The 17,216-nt window shown below is 39.1% G+C and overlaps 2 protein-coding genes across 3 annotated transcripts in view; one reads left to right on the forward strand and one right to left on the reverse strand.

Moving 5' to 3' along the window:
- Positions 1 to 17,216, forward strand: part of Shawl (Shaw-like) — a 35,811-nt gene that overhangs the window by 10,811 nt on the left and 7,784 nt on the right. For both annotated transcript variants that reach the window (XM_044395017.2, XM_070217923.1), the window contains exons 2-7: positions 10,074 to 10,223; positions 14,468 to 14,600; positions 14,664 to 14,843; positions 15,157 to 15,660; positions 15,834 to 16,130; positions 16,995 to 17,204. In XM_044395017.2, the coding sequence (XP_044250952.2) occupies positions 10,074 to 10,223; positions 14,468 to 14,600; positions 14,664 to 14,843; positions 15,157 to 15,660; positions 15,834 to 16,130; positions 16,995 to 17,204 (1,474 nt within the window). The remainder of the gene's footprint in view (positions 1 to 10,073; positions 10,224 to 14,467; positions 14,601 to 14,663; positions 14,844 to 15,156; positions 15,661 to 15,833; positions 16,131 to 16,994; positions 17,205 to 17,216) is intronic.
- Positions 1,476 to 7,451, reverse strand: Aldh (Aldehyde dehydrogenase). The gene is made up of 4 exons (XM_017150817.3): positions 7,041 to 7,451; positions 3,384 to 3,532; positions 3,225 to 3,321; positions 1,476 to 2,925 (listed from the first exon to the last, which is right to left on the reverse strand). The coding sequence occupies exons 1-4, from the start codon at positions 7,161 to 7,163 to the stop codon at positions 1,732 to 1,734; spliced, it is 1,563 nt and encodes a 520-aa protein (XP_017006306.2). The 5' UTR covers positions 7,164 to 7,451; the 3' UTR covers positions 1,476 to 1,731.

A 17,216-nucleotide genomic window follows, 5' to 3' on the forward strand; every position in this document is an offset into this window, starting at 1 on the left:
CATATTCCCCCCTCTCACTTCTCCTTCTAACCGTAGTCCTGTGTTGGCCCTGTTAGTCGCCTTTTTTCGAGTTGGCCACCTGCCATTTGGGGTATTAAAATTGCCCATGGATCATTTGCAATTTTAACAGTTTTTCCAGACTTTTGTTCCCATGCCATTTTCATTTTTTGCCGGATTGGATTCTTGAATATGTATGAATGGCGGCCATCAAGCGAAAATCAATTTAAAATAACTCGTTCCAAAAAAGAGCATGGCTAAAATAAAATAATTGTGTGTACATCGTGGGGGGCTTAGTGAACTCTGCTCTTTCTTTTGAATGGAAAAGCAAAAATCGAATTAAGAGTGTATCATGCAAACGGCATAAAAAATACATTTTAGTTTCGGAAAATTTATCACTGTACGGTAAATACAAACTAGAATGAATATTAGAGATCATAAATCATAAACGTTTAATAGTATTTTATACTTTGTTGCTTAAATTTGATTTATAAAATTTCCATTTAAAATTGTCCAAACTGTTAAACAGAATGTAACCTTTTTTATGTTGATATACAAGGTATAATATTTAATCTCATAATGAAATAATTCATGTTGAATAATATATTAATAATATTCCGTGCTTAGAATATTCAAATTCCCGGCACTTTTCCAGCCATTCAAGTGCCAGGCAATAAATATGTATGTAAAACAAATAACCATTTGCACTTTGGCCTTCCGGTCATCGTAAAAATTGAAATACAAATTTTAAATAAATTGCATACAAATGCGCTTATTCAATTTGGAAAACAACAAAGTGGAAAATAAGAGAAAAACTTGTGCACTAACCGCAAAGCACTTGACACGCTCAGCTGCTGTCCAATCTAATGGACAACTTTTCTCTTTTTGCCATGATGTCGGATGAAAGACGACCTGCTGTGTGTGTGTGAGTGTGTCCTGATATGTGTGTTCCTAAGTCCCTGAGATATGCAGACACAGATACAAACCCACACACACAAAGCATTCTGGGCTAAAACAAAACGATGGAAAATGCCAATAAATGCAAATAAATGTAAGCTTATTTCTCCTAGATAGACGAGCTCCGTGCTGCTCACTTTTTCCGTTTGCTTTTGGCTCTATGCTAAACCAATCAGCGTTTCGTGCAGTGTAAGCTGCGAGGAGGAAGTATCTCGGTGTTTGTTTGCTTTATCCTGGTGTTTGTGGGATAAGCAAAATAATGACATTCAGTTCAGAGTGTGCCATGAACAAAGCCAGGAATCTATTGGCAAACATTGGGATCACACATAAAACCATCACAGTACAAAAGAGGGTATAAAAAGAATGAAAGAAGTATGGCTTTCAATTGGCCAAAGAAAATTCCTAAAATACTTTATAGCTGTCTTTTAAACAAAGCTACTTAGGGGCTCTATTATAAATTATATTAATATTTTTATAGTGACCTTTTTATAAATAAATCCTGTCCCAAATATAACATTACGTTTTTAAAAACTACAAATTTCTCAAAGAACTTTATTTCAAAATAGAGATGTACACTTAAACTGAGTTAACCGAATGGAAAGAATACAGAAACTGGCCGTAGACAAGCAATATCCCACAGATGAATCTATACTTATGTGCATATAGAGATGTAGATCGTAAGTAGATGTAACGCAAACAGATTACCGCCCGAGTTTAGTAAATATAAACGGGGTGAACCATTTTAAGTTCCCTCTTGGAGGAAATAGAGCCTCCTTCTTAGGAGTTCTTCTGGGGCACCTTGACGATGACGCTCTTGACCTCCGTGTAGTTGGACAGGGCGTACTCGCCGTTCTCGCGTCCATGGCCGGACATCTTGTAGCCACCGAAGGGAGCCTGGGCGGCGAGGGCGTTGTAGGTGTTCACCCACACGGTTCCGGCCCGCAGACCGCCCACAATGTAGTTGGCCTTGTCCAGATCCTTGGTGAAAACGGCAGCGGCCAGGCCGTAATCCGAGTTGTTGGCCCGCTCGATGACCTCGTCGAGCTTCTTGAAGCGAATCAACTGCTGAACGGGTCCGAAGATCTCCTCCTTGGCAATGGTCATGTTGTCCTGGACATCGGCAAACACCGTGGGCTGGACAAAGTAGCCGGGCAGACCCTCGGGACGACTGCCGCCGGCGACCAGCTTCGCGCCCTGCTGCTTGCCCGTCTGGATCAGGCCCAGGATCTTCTCCATCTGCTCCTCGTTCACCTGGGGACCCTGCTCGGTGTTCAGGTCGAAGGGATTGCCCACGGTGCGCTTCTTGGCCCGCTCCGCGCTGCGCTCCACGAACTCATCGTAGATCTTGTCCTCCACAAAGGTGCGGGATCCAGCGCAGCAGCACTGGCCCATGTTGAAGAAGAGGCCAAAGTGAGCCGTCTCCACGGCGTAGTCCAGATCGGAATCGGCCAGGATAATGTTGGGCGACTTGCCGCCCAACTCCAGGGTCACGCGCTTCAGGTTCGTGTTGCCCGAGGCCAGCTGGATGAGCTTGCCCACATCGGTGGATCCGGTGAAGGCCACCTTGTCCACGTCACTGTGATTGGCCAGAGCTGCGCCAGCTCCTCCGAAGCCGGGCACCACATTGACCACGCCCTCCGGGAAGCCGGCCTCCTTCACCAGCTGGGCAATGTACAGGGCAGTCAGACTGGTCTGCTCCGCCGGCTTCAGCACAATTGTGTTGCCGGTGGCCAGAGCGGGACCCAGTTTCCAGGCCATCATCAGGATGGGGAAGTTCCAGGGGATGATCTGACCGCACACGCCCACGGGCTCGTGACGGGTGTACGTGAAGAACTCCCCGTCCATGGGAATGGTCTTGCCGTGGTTCTTGTCCGCCCAGCCAGCAAAGTAGCGCAGGTTCTTAATGGCAGTGGGCAGATCCACGTTGTAGGACATGCTGTAGGGCTTGCCATTGTCCAGGGTTTCCAAGCTCTAAAAGAGAATTTAGAATTTTATTAGTATTATTTAAGTGAAAATAAAAAAATCAAAAAAATTTGTAGAGTTCTATATCAACTACTAAATAAAAGTAAATGATAAGGAATATTTTTGTATTTTTAATCAAAGGATCTTTAATGGTTAATAGATAGCAAATTACAAAAGAAGAACTCAACATGAATTCTAAATTAAATGTATTAAATGTAGTAAATGTATTATTTATTTATTAATATTTATTTTTTATTTATTTTAATTTTTATTAGATAGTCATATTGACTACCTATCATCATACTTACGGCCAGGTAGACCTGATCGCGCTCCATGAGATCAGCCAGGCGGTAGATTAGACGACCGCGCTCCGAGGCATCCATACGACGCCATGGGGATCCCAACCTAGGTGGTTATGAAATGGTCATAAATAAACAAGCTAATTGAAATCTGCGCTTGACACTCACTTGAATGCACTGCGGGCAGCCTTCACGGCAATATCGATATCCTCCTTATCGCCACCCTGGATTTCGGCGATGGTCTGCTCTGTGGTTGGGTTGATGGTGGCAAAGGTTTTGCCCGACTTGCTCTTGTGCCACTCGTTGTTGATAAACAGCTGCAATAAAAGAGTTAATATTTCCATAATCTCGCATATTGGGTTCTGTTTAATTTTACAAGGTTTAGCTGGAGTGTCAAACAAGCCGCTCCCCTATGTGATAAGCCCTTGACTGCTGTTATTTGTTATTATTAGCTGCTGCCTATGCGTGTTTTTATTCTATCGGAATCGTCTGATTGTTCGGTTAGCATGTGTACCTGACAATCCCCCAGCCCGTGTGATCTGAAACGTTTACCGGCTAACTGATTAGAATTGAAATGAAGTGAGCTCTCAACCCCTCACGTCATCCCAAGTTTCTAATTCTGTTTATATTCATGCTGTATTTCCTTTCTTATTTTTGCATACATATACTTTAGTATTTCACAATGTGCTTGCGAATATAAAACTTTCCACCAGACATGGCCAAACATAAATACAGCGACGAAGGCACGTGTATATAATTTTGGGGGTCTGGCTAGACGATCGAACTGGTTTGATGAGGGAGCTCGACTTTATAAAGTGTGCCATGTTATCTACATAGCAAGACCCACAAAAATAATCAGGCTACTTAGTGATAAGGTGTGGAAACTGCCAATAGTAACAAAAAAAACAATTAGATGAATCAAGAGATAAGAAAGTGTATGAGATCACGGAGTGATATTTTTTTCTATATGAATTAGGATTAATTTAATTAATTGTATATTTTTTATGACTTTTTTGGATTTTAAAAATAAATATTAAAAATATGAGAATTTATTATTTATTTTTACCTACTTGATTTTAATACTATCACTATGGACGGCAGTCCATGTAGTGACGAAGCGCACCAGGAGAGTGTGCGAAGGCGACTACTATATATACACGAAGAAATGAAAATCTACTGTGATGGTCCGATCATAATGAATGATACACCTATCGAAAGGTATTGCAAAAACTTAAAGGATTGCATACCAAGACTTTAGGAAAATCAATTGGCTTGGGAGAGAGAGCGGGGAAAGTGAAAAAGTTAAAATTTCGAAATTTGGAGCTGTTGGGGCCGGTGGGGATAAATGCCCCCTCGCAATGTTTTAGTTGTATTCCTTTTGAAAATACCCGTCGAATGAGGGGTCATTTGTCAAAATCCGACGCTCCGTTCAAAAGTTATAGCCAAAATAAGATTTTCTTCTTCTTCCCAAAATGAAAATTTAATTCTGTTTGTCAGTTTGTCCACTTGTCCACTTGTCCACTTGTCCACTTGTCCAAAATATGTTTTTTAAGTTCTGAAAATTTGATATGACGTTCATCACATCGATATAAAAAACTTTTGTTCTACCACTTTTGGAAAAACTAGCTAGTTTAGCGGGAAAACAGCTATAAATAGCTAAAATTCGGAAAGCCGTAACTTCTATACTACTAAAGCTACAGACTTGTGCTGCATCTCGTTTGAAAGGTATTTTTAAATGCTATAAACGCCTTCTATATGCAATTTGAGTAAATGTAATAGTTAAAAAGATATGAACAAAATAAAATTTGTTTAAACTTTTTTTTTAGCTTTTTTTTAATTTTCTCAAAAACGGCTCTAACGATTTTCCTTACAACTTTAAACTGTATAGCCCTTGAGATTCCTTAAATTTTGGTATATAACACATTACTGTAAAAAGTCACGTTTAAAAGTTATTTTTATACGAAAATAGCCACTTTTGCCAGCTCGAACAATTAACGCTCCCTGAGTATTGAATTTTGTGGGAGGGTATCCGAACTGTATTTTAGGGTCATGGAATCAGTAAATTTGCACTTAAGAGTTCCATATAGGAATCTTTTGTTCTACGACTTTTGGAAAAAGCCGCTACTTTAGCGGGAAAAAGCTAAAAATAGCTAAATTTCTTTAGTTTGTAAGTTCTACACTACTAAAGGTACAGACATGTGCTATACCTCGTTTAAAAGGTATTTTAAAATACTTCAACGCCTTTTTAACTTAATTTGTTAAAATACAATAGTTTAAAAATTATGATTGACCAATTTAAATTTAAATGTATATATTAGCTCCTATGAGAGCAAATGTAAACAAACAAAAACTTCTGATATCAAATAAAAACACCTCTTAACGAGGTAAAAAACTAGTGACGACCGCACCTTCAACATACAAAAGTTCTGATATCAACATTTGTGACGAAAAATTATTACACTCGTCATTAAATAGACTTTCTAATATTTTCTCATTCGGCACGCTGCAATAGAAAATGCCTGTGAAGGGAAAAATGCTGGAATAGTTTGCTAGGGCGGGCCGAATGAGAAAATATTAGAAAGTCTATTTAATGACGAGTGTAATAATTTTTCGTCACAAATGTTGATATCAGAACTTTTGTATGTTGAAGGTGCGGTCGTCACTAGTTTTTTACCTCGTTAAGAGGTGTTTTTATTTGATTAATATATTCATAAGTTTGGCTTTTTTAGTGGAACATCGACTATTTTATAGACCATATATTTCATTATTTTTCTGGATCATTTATTATATTATGGACCATATATTTTATTATTTTTCTGGATCATCCATTATATTATGGACCATATATTTTGTTATTTTTCTGTATTAATTGAAATAACACTAAATAATTATGAATTGAAATTAAGAGAAAAATTAGAACTCTTTGATGCTTAATGTGAAATAATATTGACAAATTGTAAATATATATTTATTTTCCAATTGGGGATTTGCCTATATATTTTGGCATTCAACTTTCATTGCTGATTCTCCCTAAACTTTTTTCTAATGCATCGCAATTACCCCAATCTCATGGAATCCCTTGGCACATCTGGACACAAAAAACGCATTTGGCTCGGTTGCTAACCGCAAACCCCTCTCAATTAAATCTAACGAACGCTAGTTCTAATTGGTGACACTAAAGATAACAAATAAAGATGGCAAATTCGTAGAATTTATGCAAATTTCCCTGGTGGCAGAATGAAACCGTGAAGCGAAGAGAAGAATAAGGGAAGAGAATTCGCAGCAAACAAATTTGTTTTTGTGCGAGCAGCTCTGACGTAACAAAGAAACCGGGAATGGCAAACAACTAAAATCAGAAGCAAAAAAAAATAACAACAAATATAGCCGGCGAACTTGTTTTTTTAACGCTTTTTTTGCTTTTTCGATATCGTTTTTTTAGTCGCCGGTCTTTCGATTCGCTTAGGCAACCTAATCCCCTGCAATCCCTTACAGCTGCCGATAAACATTTGGTGTACGTGATCTGAATGTCGGAGTGCGAGGCTCGCGTTTCGTTGATTTGCCCAATTTCTTTTTGTTAAACCCAAACGGGCAAACCTAAACTGGAAAACCTAAAAACTTGATTTCGCATATGTAGGGCATTCGAGGAGGGGCTCTGAGCGATAACAGCTGCAATTGTATGGCTCAAGGTCAACTCAAAAACACGTTTAATGCTTTCTTTTGCGTTGATTCTGTTCTTCCGATTGCGAATGCGATTGCGATAACTGCCTCAATTTATTTATAATTGTTTTCACTTTTTTCCATTGTCGGATTAGGATTCGGACTTACCCCGGTGTAGAGGACTTCGGGCGTGGTTTGGGGTTGTGGGAGGGCGGAATAGTTCGCAACAGCAGCTGCGAAATTCTTGGTCTGTGCCCGCAGCAAGGCGCCGGTCTTCAAAACGCGCAGCATTTTGGTCTGATCTTTATATTCCGGATAAAAAAGGGGGGTAGAGTCTCGAGAACGCTAAACTAGAACTGCGTGTTAATTGCTCAGCGGTCGTCGGGCAACTGAATCGCTGTCGTCGCGTTGCCGCTCGCGAAAACTACGGAGGAACTTTTCAAGAGTCTCGGGGGGAACTCAGGCCACGCCACAAGTGCTGTCAGATGGAGGGTATAAACTAAAGCCTAGCTAAAAATAGCCAAAGAATTTTCAATGCTTTCACCAAAAAGATGAAAATAAATAAAATAAATAAAAAAATGATTTTAGCTGAAAGATAAAAACTAAATAAAATATATAAATAGTATCAAGAAGTTAATTAAATTTTAATGAACATACTTACATATATGTAGAATTATTCAGCCTCGAAAATAAGTACAAAGGTATCACAATATTTCCACTTATTAAATGAAGGATGTTTCAGAGTCCGACAATAATAACTATTTGTTATATTATTTTCAAAAGACTACTGTGATATTTCATACAAATCTCATGTGTCAAATTGTAAAATATTTTTAAAAAAATACAAAATCGTTTAAAAAGCTAGTCTGTCAACACCGATAGCTGCTGATAATGTCCGAGTGAGATAGAGCTAGAGATAGCTACCGAACAATCTCTTGATTAAGGAGAACCAGAAAGAGAAAGAAAACAATAACAAAGAGTATAAAAAACAAAAACTAAAAATACTTAAATGAAATTGCATTTGCATGTGGGACTTATTTTGTATGCGAGAGAGGAATTATTATAATGTTGTTTATCAAATTGCCATGCTCAATGGAGCTCTATAGCTATGGATAGATTAACTTGGCCAGCCACAACGGTATAAATTATCATACGATTTCGCTTAAAAGAAAAAAACATTCTAGAATTTTATGATTTTCGTGCAAAATGACTTGCTATTTCTTAATGTGTTTTCTTATATAGGAAAATAACCAACTTGGAATTTCATGACTAGAGGAAATCAATTTAGTACAGAGTAAAAATAATCAAAAGCTTATCAGCTTTCATTCAAGACAATCAATCAATATATTTACATGTGTACCCACAAGAATATTATAAGTGTAACAAGATTCCCAGGCTTGTTTACTGGAAAAGGGAAGATTTTATGAAAATAAAATAAGCACAATTTAGTCTAAATGGTTTAATAAATTCGTAAATTAAATAATGCTGAAAATATTAAAAAAATCAATACATGTCATTTGTACAAACCGTGTTTCGGCATTCACTTGCGTAAAATTATTCAACGAAATCATAAACCATTAGTGAAATGTCCGATTTGAGCTTATTCCTTTTTATTGATCATTACGTTGATGTTTATTTGGACGCGGGTCCACTCCATCATTTAGCTGACTCTTCAGAAAATTTCCTCCTCTTACCGCTCGCATAATACAAATTGTTCTACCATACTTTTCGGCTGTGGGCCATATTACAAACACGAAATTGATGGGCGAAAAGAGGAAGAAATTTATTTCAGCATAATTCATTAAATACGATTTAGGCCAATTTGTCAAAATCTCTCTGAAATTTATTCCAGTCGTAAATTGAAAGCTCGGCACAGCTGTCAAGTGAATCACGCATACGCATCGTTGGTCAAAATCAGGACACAAAAAAGGCGAACGAAAGCAATCACAGGCGGAAAACTAATTCAATACAATGCCCGAGCCCCTCCGAAAATTGCATTCAATTGAAATGGAGACTGAGCAAACATTTGTTCGACTCCCGGCTCCACTGCTGTCCGTTCCATTGGTCCTCCGGCGGGGCCAATTACCATCGCCGAACCGCCCGAATAAACTTTAATGGCAATTGTTATGCGGCGGAGCCCGGTTATTGATGATTCGGCTGTCGCTGCGGTTGCTGTCCTCAGCTGCATGAAATATTTAATAACCGAGAGCAAACAGTTGGGCGTAAAAAATAAATTGCATATGGACGGCTCGGCTCAGCTCAGCTCCGCTCGCCAGGACACGCACTTAAATGTCATCGATTGCCGGGGCGGGAGTGTGCGGGTTATAAATGCGAGAATGAAATTTACAACAATTTGTTGGAAATTACTTTCAATTGAATTTAATTACGCCTGGTGGGAGTCGTTGTCGCTCCATGTGCTCGTATAATTTTATGGATGATTACGTAAATTAAGTTTGGTTCGTGTGTGGCGGCATGATACTCGTAGGTGAAGTCAAGGTGGAAATATGATTAACACGTGTAAACTTTGTGTTTCCTGGGAATTAAATGTATCAATGGGGGAGTAACACAAGAACTATTTGTAATAGTTTATTTTCTGTTGTTTTGATTTTGTATAATGAATGCGAATAATATAGAGAAATACAAACATTACATTAATAAATCAAAGAAGAAAAGTTCCAGTTCCCACTCCTTAAATATTAGCATATTCAAATCATCGAAATGTCCGAAAATGTACAAAAGTGACTTTTGTTTGGTCAGCAAATATCAACAAACGTCAAACAGGATGAATTGAAAATCCATCAATTTAGTGCGGTAATGATCTTTGTCAAAGGTCAAATCAAACAAAGGAAATTCTAGACCAAAATCTACGTGACCCACTTAGGACTTTGGCCAGAACCATAACCAAAAACCCTAATGCTTTATGCTTTTGGCACACAATATAAAAAAGGGGAAGAGAGAGTGAAAAAGAAAAAGCGTGGAAAAAAGCGAAATGTATGCAAATGGCTTATGGCTTGGTTTTGCTTACACTTGCTTGACCCTCCCTGCTGTTTTTTTTGCTCCTCTGGAATACTCCACCTTTTTTTATCGCTCACTTTTTCAGGGAGTCGGGTTTCATGGCTCGATATAAGGGGTCAAGCGGTTATGGTATTAGTAATTTGTTAGCCCCTTGGAATAAATGTCCTTGAATTTTTCCCTTTGCAGATATGAAACCTACAAGGCCACGCTCAAGAAAATCCCCGCAACACGTCTCTCCCGACTGACTGAAGCCCTGGCCAACTACGATCCGGTACTCAATGAATACTTTTTCGATCGCCACCCCGGGGTCTTCACCCAAATCCTCAACTATTACAGGTGAGTGTCGTGTCTCAGTGCTAATTAAGCTGCCGAAAGCCGTTTAGACGTGCAATGACTACGAATGTTGTGATGGTAATTACATCCATTTACTTAAGACACAAAATGTGCGGGGGAGATGAGACAATTTAGTTGGGAAAATTCCATCTTATTTTATTTGAGCCACCCTTGGCATTTCAATTTGTGCTCCTCGCGATAATGATTGCCCTGATTAATGGCGCCCGGGAAAACATATCAAGAGTCAGTTTTCGTTATAGATTGCCTGACGGATAAACAAACTAATATTTTAATTGCTGCCTCAGGAGCAGGGCGAACTCGCCTCGGCCATTAATCTAAAGTTTTTGAGCTGCGAAAGTTTATCCAACGTTTTTCGGGGTCATTAGCGGGCTCATTTATCTTTGCCGTGAGCTGAGGTGTTGTCTGTCTTGCCCCGTTGCGATGACTTAAGTTGTTTAAAATTAATGAAAGTTTGTTTTGCTCATCACCCATTCCCGTCCGCACCTGAAGCTGCATCTGCAGATGGAGTTGTTTTCGGACGAAACAACGCTGTCAGCATCCCACCGTCCTTCATCTTCATTGATTGGGCAGCAGTAGAGCCCGTTACCGTATTTTCCCGAACACCCATGGCTCCAGGGGCTTTGGCCAAACAGTTTTCCAACTCAATTAACCAGGCACCAATGGCCAGGAAAATGGTGTCAAAGAAGGGCGACGGCAGAAAAAAATACTGCAACATCCCGCGTTGATTGGAAATGAAACTGAGTCCCCTAGGGGGTGTGGTTGAAATGGGGGGTCCTTCGGAAGCCCGCCCTCTTTAGGGGATATATAATCAAATTATGCACGCACCAAGTGCTCCAGACAATTTGTGTGAAAAGATTTCATATACATAAGCTGCAGAGGAAGCAAAAGTGCAGTAAAATAACAAAGCGAATGTGCGTTGGGATTGTTATTTATCGATTATTTACAGATTGAAATTTATGCATTTGATATGGAGATGAAAAGTTATTCGAAGAAATAATACACATTTAGATATACTTATGTTTTGTGCATTTTTTACATATTTTGTCGAAGGAGGTAATTTAAAATGGAATGTAAATTCACTGCCTCCACAATTAATTGAAATTTATAATGAGCTCATTGAAATGAAATCGTAAAGAATACAGTAAAATTAAATTTTCCAATTAATATAGTTTTGTTTTCAGCGGTTGAAACTATAACTACGAATTTTCAATATAAAAAAGAATGTCACTCTGGTTATTTTATGAGTTCCTTAAGGAAATTACCCGTAATTATTTTATCAGTACTTTAAAGTACAAATTCATTAGCGAAGACCGTTAAACCGTAAGCCGTTTTATCGCCTCCCCATATTTAATGCAAATTCCTCAGGCCGAGTGTGTCAGAGGCAATCGATTTCATTATTTATGCACATTTAAACGCGGAGACTCTTTATGCGCCTGATCGGCTCACATGCTTGTTGAGGTCAGCTATAAATATTGATTGCATCGGTTGCACGCTGCGTATGCGTAATATTTGTTATGCACACTTGATGAAGGCGAAAGGCGAAGAAATGCAGAGGTGGGGGATTAAGAGAGAATGGAAGTGATTTAACCGAAATGTAATTTGAGGACCCCGGAAATATTTAAATGCATAGCGGTGGAAAACCGGCATAAAAAGTGGCCCGAATTGCGGGTTTTATGGAGAAAACCAATTAACGATCCACGTGAATGTACGTCGAGAGATATATCGAAAAGCCATGACAATGACTGCAGAGCGCTTAAAAAGATTAAAAGTATGGTGGGTGTGACATAAAATATATGCTGACGAATAAATGATACCCTATGGTTTGCGATAAACAAAGTTTTAGACAAAACTTCCAAGGGTGCTAAATTACAAGCTGACGTTTTTATATTTTAATATTTTCTTAGTTTTTAGTATTGCCATTGTTTTGTTTAGTTTCAAAGCTTTACAGGGTACGATGAAATAAAAACTCGTTCCTTTAAAATGACCGCGTAAAATTCAGTGGGACACGTCAAAATGTCAAAGTCTGTTGCGGCAACTATATCCATTACTGAACTTGGACCAGGATCTCGAAATAAAATCGGCAATTTGCAAGTCCGCAATCATCAGCGATACGCAGCAACATTTGTTTTTATTTTATTTCATTTCATTTCATAATATTTTTTCAAGGAATTCGCGGTATGAAATGATTTTTAACCAGCACAAAAGTCTGGTCAGCACAAGAGAGTGAAAAAGTTGCACCAAATATGTTGGGAGCTGACGCAAAAAAGGACATTCAGGATGTGCACACGTGTGTGTGAGGCGGGGTGGTAAGTGAAGATATCATCCAAAAATAAAACCATGCAAGGACTCAACCCCCTCCACTCGGCGACTGTCCGGCAGCTGATATGGCATTACAAGTTGGCCAACAACTGTGGACAAGGACGATCCCTCCCCACCACTGCACCACTTTATTTTTTTTTGGAACTCCCCCGCAGCCACACCCAAAAAAAAAACCGAAAGTTTATATTTAATAAGCGTTGTATTAAAAGTATACTACAGCTAGTATCAAACTGTCAGTATTAATTCAAAACTAAATAATGTAAGGACAAGACTCAATAGTGTTAAGTTAAGACTAAATAGTGTTAAGTTTATATCCTGAGTTTAATTTCTAAACCGAAGTTTTCGATTTTCGTTCCTGGTGTGAAGCCAGGATGCTCTGGTTTGGAACCTGGACATTTCGAGCAGAAAAAGTGTTACCGCTTTTTAATGTTATTCGACGCGTTAGTATTTTAATGGTTTGACATTAGTGTATTTTGTAAACGACGCTGCGGTCTGTTTAAAGTTTGTTTGTGAAAATTACTTGTTAAAATTTTAATATTTGCTTATTTTGGGCTTATTTGAAATGTAAGTACATTAAAATTGTGTCTTAGCGCATAACTAATGAGTAAATTCTTTTCTTTTTACGGACACCACCTTGAATTGCGCTCCAGATGCCGGGAAACTAAGGATCTTGCAATTGGCTTGCATTTTTTCTGACCGCGGCCAGCGCAATGTTAACTTCAATATCAGCGTCCTCGACCAAGATTTGTTATTCATCTGGACGGCGACCACTCTGCACATGATCAGCGACATAAGCGGTAAAACGGCATTTGCCCAAATATGCATACATACGTACATATTTTGTACATGTATTGTATTTATATTATTTGTTAAATTTAAAATTACCTTCAGTAATTTATAAAAATGTAAAAAATATGTTTTATAATATATGAAAAGTACAAAACAACATTTTTTAAATTTTGTCTCTTTAATACGGGGGGTATAATATTTATACTGGCATTATACTAAATAGTATACAAAATAAACTAGCAGCCTGAATTTCAGTACACTGAGTGAGTATAAACTGTATACTCGTTAGTTTAAACTTGACAACTTCGAAAGTTTCATTTTTATACTTTCGAAGTCCATTAGTTTAATACTCAGAGTATCGAGAAATTTTTGACACTCAATAGTTTACTTTTAATGTAGAAATAGTTTACTTTCTATGATCATTTTTTTTTGGGTGCATTTACTGCAATTTGAGCATACACACACACACACATTCATGCATAGAGCACTGAAAGCATCACAAATTGTTGTTGGCCAAGAGAATGGAACAATGGCCAAGGCAGCATTATGAATATGCCAAGTGTCGGAGGAAGGGGGTCAAGAGGTGGGTGCGGAATGACCATGTCTGTTTTCTTCCTCTTTTTCTGACCAGGTGCATGCAATGCATATCCTCACATTTGCCAACCATGCATATGCAAGTGATACCCATCCCCATTTTCCCAGAATTTCAGTTGCGCAATTTGCAGCCACATTTTCAGACGTGCCGTTTTGGCCATAATATTAGTCGGTCGGAACTCTAAGCCCTTTGCACGCTTGGCCAAGTCCATGAATTTGTTTTGACCGGTCGAAAGAGTCGAAAAGGGGAATCGTTGATAGAGGAGAGCATTTAGTCAAACCTAACTTATGCCATAATTGCCGGGTCTTAATGGGATTCTATGCATCTCGAGTTTGAATAATTTCGGAACAGAGACTTTTGGTATTTCGCTGAGCAAAGTGGTATTCTAATTTATGATAATAACTTTTGAAAGAAATATATTTTACTAATAGCGAAAAGAGGTTAAGTGGGTTTATTCGCTTTGGTAGTTAAAAATTTACAAATAAAATAGTTTATTAAATAATTAATTTTTTCTTATTCTTAGAACTGGAAAACTGCACTATCCAACTGACGTGTGTGGCCCGCTTTTCGAGGAGGAGCTGGAATTCTGGGGACTTGACTCTAACCAGGTAGAACCTTGCTGTTGGTCAACCTATAGCATACATCGCGATACGCAAGTAAGATATACCTCTTAAAAGGTAATCCCATGTGCTATCAACTCAATACAAATCTTCCCATAGAACACCTTAGCCATATTAGATAAGCTAGATATTGAAAATGAGAAGCCCACGGAGGAGCAGATAGCTCGTCTATTTGGCTTTGAGGAGGCACTGAGCAACGGCGAGCTTAACTGCTGGCAGCGTATTAAACCCAAGATCTGGGCCATGTTCGATGAGCCCTCCAGCTCCACGGGTGCCAAGGTGGGTTGTAATCTTTAACATAATATTTATGTTAATTTAAAAAAATATTAAAAACAGATTTTAACAAATTTTATTATTAGCCTATTTCTTTCTTTGTATTCTTTTTAGTTTGGTTATTTTATTAGGATTTTTAAGGGAATAATCTTTCATATTACCATTAATTGGAAAATTTAAGATAACTCCGAGTTTGCATTTTAAGAGTCATTAAAACTGTATCATCCCACTATAAAACTATATTATTTAAGCTATTGCATTAAAATTTAAGACAGAATATTTCATATTTTTCCCTTTCATTTCTAATTATTCTCTTCAGATCGTTGCTGGCATGTCGGTTTTCTTTATATTTGTTTCTGTGATATCATTCTGCCTGAAGACCCACCCCGGCTTTCGCGTGGACCTGCCCTCGGGCCACGACGATGCCCACGGACCGGGGGCGGGCGGACCTCCGCACGGACACGATCCCATGGGCGAACCGCCGCAGACTCATCAGTACCATCAGCACAGTATCACGCCGCCCAGCGGCAGCATCGGACCCACCTTTCGTGTCACGAACTACACGAGCTACAGCAGCGGCAACTTCACCGCCCCCGGCCAGGCCACGCCCATTGCCACCATCAAGGGCGGCCAGCGGCAGCGACTGAAACGAAATATCAACGGGAGCAGCCTGAACGAGTTTATCGAGCAGAAGATATTGGGTCACAATGGGAGGAGAAAGCACGGATGGATCGAGACATATGGCCAGCCCCATGAGGCCTTCTTCTACGTGGAGCTGGTGTGCAACGTCTGGTTCTTCATCGAAGTCCTCATCAGACTAATTGTGAGTTGGATATATTTAATTAGCATATCATTTTTAAAAAATAACATTTATTTTAAATACTATTACTATATAATAGTTTTATTATTTTATTTTACTACATAAAAAACCTCTTTAACTCGAAGATCTCGTCATTCAAATTACTAAAAAGGGCTCTTAAATTTCTTATACATCAGGTCTCCCCTAATCTGTGGCAGTTCATCAAGTCGCCCGTGAATATCATTGACTTTACGGCCACCTTGAGCTTCTACACGGACGTAATGCAGCGCATGGGCGAATATACGGGTCTCCTGGAGGCCTTTTCCATTGTGCGGATAATGCGGCTGTTCAAGCTGACTCGCCACTCGCCGGGCCTAAGGATCCTCATCCACACGTTCAAGGCTTCGGCCAAGGAGCTTACTCTGCTGGTATTCTTCCTTGTCCTGGGCATTGTCTTCTTCGCCAGTCTGGCTTATTATGCGGAGAAGTTGCAGGTGAGAAAGTTCGCATTATAATTAAACAATACACCTTAAACAGTTTTAAAATAATGATTATTATATTAGTTATACCCGTTACTCGTAGAGTAAAAGGGTATATTAAATTCGCGTAACAGGTAGAAGGAAGCGATTCCGACCCTATAAACTATATATATTCTTGATCAGGATCACTAGCCGAGTCGATCTAGCCATGTCCGTCTGTCCGTCTGTCCGTCTGTCCGTCTGTCCGTCTGTCCGTCTGTCCGTCTGTCCGTCTGTCTGTCTGTATGAACGCTGAGATCTCGGAAACTATAAAAGCTAGAAGATTGACATTTTGCATGCAGATTCTAGGAGTTCCTACGCAGCGTAAGTTGGTTTCAAAAGGGTGCCACGCCCCCTTTAACGCCCACTATCGCTTATATACTATTTTAAAAATTTCAATATTTCGGAAAAGTAAAAATGCAGTTTTATTGTGTTTATGAATACCTATCGAAATGTAGAAGAAATTTCTTAGATCGGACCATTCGTTAAAAAGTTACGGCGGATCAAAGTTTTTATCTTCATCTCCTTCGCACTCCCTTTAGGTGAGTAACGGGTATCTGATAGTCGGGGCACGCGACTATAGCGTTCTCTCTTGTTTTGGTAATACAATTAACTAACCAGTGTAATGATTTACCAATTAAATTTAAGGCCCAGCAATACTATAAAATAATTTAAATAAAATAAGTGTAATTCATAATTAAATAAATAATAACATCCCATTAAAATATATGTATTTAAAATTTACAATTAATTAACTATGACCTTTTAGATAACACCAACTAAATATTCATTTTTAAATAGGAACATTTGCTAATAAAAAACATAAACTTGCTCTTGCAGGACAATCCGGACAACCAGTTCAAGAGCATCCCCTTGGGGCTGTGGTGGGCGATTGTGACCATGACCACCGTGGGATACGGCGATGTGGCGCCCAAGACCTATCCGGGCATGTTTGTGGGCGCCCTGTGTGCTCTGGCCGGTGTGCTGACTATCGCCCTCCCCGTTCCCGTCATCGTTAGTAACTTCTCCATGTTCTACTCGCACACTCAGGTTAGTTTGGCT

Source organism: Drosophila takahashii, chromosome 2L, assembly GCF_030179915.1.
Source record: "Drosophila takahashii strain IR98-3 E-12201 chromosome 2L, DtakHiC1v2, whole genome shotgun sequence".
In the NCBI taxonomy this organism is placed as follows: domain Eukaryota; kingdom Metazoa; phylum Arthropoda; class Insecta; order Diptera; family Drosophilidae; genus Drosophila; species Drosophila takahashii.